The sequence below is a fragment of the Nannobrachium achirus genome, assembly GCF_963921795.1.
Source record: "Nannobrachium achirus genome assembly, chromosome: 9".
NCBI lineage: Eukaryota > Metazoa > Chordata > Actinopteri > Myctophiformes > Myctophidae > Nannobrachium > Nannobrachium achirus.
In genome coordinates, this window is record NC_137818.1 from 24,230,238 (window position 1) to 24,235,237 (window position 5,000).

Consider the following 5,000-nt stretch of genomic DNA (forward strand, 5'->3'; position numbering starts at 1 on the left):
AGCATTGGCCTGGGTGTTTTTAAAGAAGCAATGAGCAGATTTCCTGTGTTTGTGGGTCTGTGGAACAGGAGCCACCAGGGCGTTGTTGATGGAATTGCTTTAGATCCTGCAGGGGCAGGACTTTCCAGGGCAGAAGTTAAGTCTTGTCTGCGTTGAGCTTGAGGTGGTCTGGGAAGACATCCACTGTGCGATGTTCTGCCAAGCATGCAGTGATGCACTCTTCAGCCCATTTGGCGGAGGGTGGGGGGGGGGGGGGGGGTTTGGGGTTTGGGGGGGGGGGGGGGGAGAAAAACAATCAGTTGAGTGTCATCAGCATGACCATAATAGTGGTGACGGTGATTTCAAATTGTCAATTTATGTGCACTGTCATTATGTATGAGAGCCAGTGATATTAAATTCACTCTTCTCTTCTCTCTCTTTTTACAGCTCCACCCCCCAGCAGATTCAACAGGAGAGTTTCAGGTAAGCGTGTGTGAGTTTGTTTGGGTACACTACACTTTGTGTAATTTTGTGTTTGTCTGCAGAATTGGTGTGTGTGTGTGTGTGTGTGTGTGTGTGTGTGTGTGTGTGTGTGTGTGTGTGTGTGTGTGTGTGTGTGTGTGTGTGTGTGTGTGTGTGTGTGTGTGTGTGTGTGTGTGTGTGTGTGTGTGTGTGTGTGTGTGTGTGTGTGTGTGTGTGTGTGTGTGTGTGTGCCTGCCTCTTGTGTCTCTCTCTGTAAGACGTGATGTTTGGCTTGCTCTCCTGTGTGAATCTCAGTTCTTCTGATGGTGTGTATTCATGTGTGACCTTGGCTGCTGTTTTCCCACACACGCACAGAGACGCACACACACAAGCCTGCATTACTGGCCTGGTGTTTACATACCAGTAATTACATGTCATGGTCCGTCACACAGTCTGGGTGGGGCATGGTGATGCTAATCTCTGCCAACGCGCACGCGCACAGGCACACACTCACACACGCACACAAACCCATCACTCTGTCTAGGTTTCTAATAACCAGGGTGCCTGCAGGTCCTGAAAAGTGTGTTCTCATTTCCGAGCATTTGTCTTGATACTTCTAGTATGAAATCTAACAGCTCACACTCACACTTTACTTTTCTGTCATTTTATTTCTTATTTCCACTGGTTAAGTTTATCTTCTATTTCATTCTAATCTGGGTACTTTATTTTGTATTATTTTATTGTTTACATGTAATTTGGTAAAACCTGTGGTCACCCTGGCCTGAATCACAATCAACATCTCATTATTCACATGGTGAATAAACACACAGCAGTTTGTCTGTTTGGTGCCAACATTTAAAACATTTTAAGTTTAATTTATACTTTTATTAATCCCCCATCGACAGCAGGGAAGGGTCTTGTATGTATATCTTACGTTGTTGATTGACAGTCAATCACAATCTGTGTATAAGCAGCCCATTATAAGAAGCATATTAAGTTTAACCCCTTTAGGACTGAGGCTGATTATAAAAATGCCTTCTAAATCCTGACCTAAGATTTCGAAAAAACTCCAAATATCTATTCAAAAATTACAAAAGATGTATGTTGCTATATACTGTACATAGCAACAACTACCCCAAAAGGGGCTCCCGTCTCTTTGGTTCTTCAAAAGTTTGAGTCTCGTCTGACCTTCAGGGCCTATTTCACCAAACCCTGACTGATTTAGAGGATTTGGGTTAATGGATTATATTATGTGGAGATTACAGCCAGCCCATCAAGACGATGCTCCTCTGTGAGGTTAGCATAGTTAATCTGAGGCTGGAGAATAATACATTTCGCAGTTTCGTACCTGTCCTTCTGTCTGTCTGACCGATCAGTGCCATATTGCTTTTGCGCGCTGCCAGCAGGCCAGGAACCTCTTCTCCCGAATATGTTCATTTCATATTTTCATTTCATTTTATCACTGACAACTATATAAGGCTATGGACCAACACTAGCCAAATTGGTGTCCATCCGGCTTAGTGGATGTACCGGTACTAGCCAATTGCACTAGGGATGGTCCGATCAGGTTTTTTGGAACCGATCAGTGAGCACCGATCACAAAAGTTTGATCACCCGATACCGATCAATCACCGATCCGATCAAGTTATTATTTATATTTTCTAAATGTTAATGTTTTAACTTTAATTCATTAATTCACTCATGAATTCATTTATATATTTGCCTTATAGTTATTTACTAGCATTACTATGTATTTATTATCATAGCAGTAACTAATTATTCCTTCAGCACTGTGGAAATCAATACCCCAAAATGGCCTCAAGTGGGCATACTGAACGGCTGGTTGATCGGATGCACCGATCCGATCGGATCGGTGAATTTACCTTTTGATCTAAACCACCGATTATCGCCGATCACGCTTTGATCGGCCCGATCCGATCCATTGCTGATTGATCGGTAACATCTCTAAATTGCAGACATGCAATTCGCCAGCACAAGCCAAGGCTTGAGGCTGAAATGCCAACATTTGAAAATTGCATTGTCATTGCACATATCAAGTATCACTGGCAAACAGTGCGGATTCTCTCTCTTCTGAGTGTGCGTTCCACTGGCATCTTGTCTGTGTAAAACCAGGAAATACCAAGTGACATTGTAGTTAGGGGTTAGGGTTATTCATGTAATAAAAATGTTTTTCAACAAATCTCATAGTTACACCAAAATTGTTCTTGTGTAGCACTTGTTTTTTTTTTTTGGTGAAGACATCTACTTTATACGGCCCACTGCCATAAGTTGCCAAACTTCCTTGCTCAAAGGATTCACTAAGCAAATATTGGGTGATATAGATTACGAGATACATTTGAATGACAAATCTAAGAGAAAGCTGGAGGAAGGTAGCAGATTACCTGAACCTCTGAATGGCGTCATATTGTAGTTTAGACAGAGCCCAACAAAAATAAATTCTTCTCTAAAAGTGGAGTATGCATCGACCCTAAGGGGCAAAAAATGCTTGTCACTGCATACTACTTCACTATTATTATTAGAGCATGCCTCCTGGCTGATTTGTGTTCTACTGACCACACTTTTCTAGTTTAAAAATACTATATTCCAGTTCTCCACCTTCTCCACCCATCGCATTAGTCTGTTTGTCTATGCTCCTAACCAAAAATGATTTGGCGGTCGTGTCAATGAACTAGTTGGGTCACCCACCCTCTCCACCAGACCCCAACGATAACCATTTATGACCGCCACATGTCAGACCACAACAACCCTGACTCCAGCCAACCAAGTCACAACCGTCCACAAGTACAAGTCATTATCTGCAGCGTCTTAATCTCAACACACAAACGTCACTCTGCTGTTCCACTACAGTAGAAGATAACACATCGCCTCTGCAGTCTTTAGGCGATAATGTCCTCCCCTCACTGTTAAGCGTTGCATAACACATTCCCCAAACTTCTGCTTCTCTTTCTTTCTGTTGCATTTATTCACGTTATTCCTGGCCCCGCCCCCGGTTTCCTGTTCATATCCTGAAAGAGGCGGAGCTGGCCTGAAAAACATAATTTGGTTTCCTGTTGTCCTTGCATTAAAGTGCCAGTAGTTGGCGTTCTAGGCTCTGGGATCTGAATGTACATGGGTTGCCATGTCCGCTTATAATAAGCAATTTGTGTTTCTAAAAAATAGTATAGTTGCTTACTTTCTAATATTTTTTAAACCAGTGGTTCCCAAATCTTTTCATATCAAGGACCCCAGATTAACATATTTGTCCACAGTTGCAGACCCCCATCTGAAAATATGTGGTGCCAGGGACCTCCACACAGATTTATGTTGTTAAAATGTTTCAAAAATATTCAAATTTCTTTTTTTCCCCTAAATATTTTTTTAAATAGCAAATATACAAGCTCACAATGTGTCACAATGGGTTACATGTCTCCATTCCGACATGTCTCCTTTTTGACATGTCTCCTTTCCGACACTAACCCTATGCCTAACCCTAACTCTAAACTTAACCTCTGTGGAAGTGTTGCCACTCTGACAATAAGAAGTCAATGTCGGAATGGAGATACGTCCCCGTCGCAATGTGACACATTGTGAGCTTGCTGATCTGCTATTTTCAATTGTAAATGTAAAGTAGTATAGCCTAGTTGCTTCTGTTGGGCTTATTTCTTTGGCAAAATCTGGCAACAGACAAGTCCGTGTCACTTCCTTACTTGGGAGGAAGTGAAAAGATGTTTTTTTAAGCACACACCCTCTGTAAAAGAAAATGGCAGCCTCCATAGAGAGGGCCAGGAATATCTGCTTGCTCTGTGTGTGTGTGTGTGTGTGTGTGTGTGTGTGTGTGTGTGTGTGTGTGTGTGTGTGTGTGTGTGTGTGTGTGTGTGTGTGTGTGTGTGTGTGTGTGTGTGTGTGTGTGTGTGTGTGTGTGTGTGTGTGTGTGTGTGTGTGTGTGTGTGTGTGTGTGTGAGTCTGTCTGTCTATAGCAGGGGTGTCGAACTCATTTTGGGGTGAGGGCCGAATTGGATGAAAGGCGACTTGATGAGGGCCGAACCAGTCGCGGATCGGATGGCATGCACACTCGCGCACATGTTCGCTCTGTTTTTCTTCCTGTCGTCTCAGCCACTGCTGTAGCTAGCAGTATAGCAGTATATCATTTTACAAATTGTGTTTATTATTAAGTAAAATAGCTACTTTCATTATTGGTATTACAGTTGCAGTTAGGTACGAGAGATGCTATTTTTTTAAAGGAGTAGTTCATCCCCAAAATGACTTTTTTTTTCTTTGATTACTCACGCCATGGAGTTCAATAATATATTTTTATGTTATTTGTCGCATTACTAAGACAAAAATGTGATAATAGTACACTCCCCCCATTGATTCCGGATGGGGACCCACATGGGAATCAATAGGCATGCATTTATTGTAATCAAATTTCTGTTTTAGGAATGAGTCTCCATTGGCTCCATGGCATTTTGGGGGTGAACTACTCCTTTAAGAAGTGCCAATAAGAATAAACCATTTGATAATATAATAATTCAATTCCTGATAGTCTCTGCTATAATTTG

The 5,000-nt window shown here is 42.1% G+C and overlaps 1 protein-coding gene across 2 annotated transcripts in view; it reads left to right on the top strand.

Annotated features, from left to right (window-relative positions):
* Nucleotides 1-5,000, top strand: part of prkar2aa (protein kinase, cAMP-dependent, regulatory, type II, alpha A) — a 67,141-nt gene that overhangs the window by 48,859 nt on the left and 13,282 nt on the right. For both annotated transcript variants that reach the window (XM_080733338.1, XM_080733339.1), the window contains exon 3: nt 427-462. In XM_080733338.1, the coding sequence (XP_080589464.1) occupies nt 427-462 (36 nt within the window). The remainder of the gene's footprint in view (nt 1-426; nt 463-5,000) is intronic.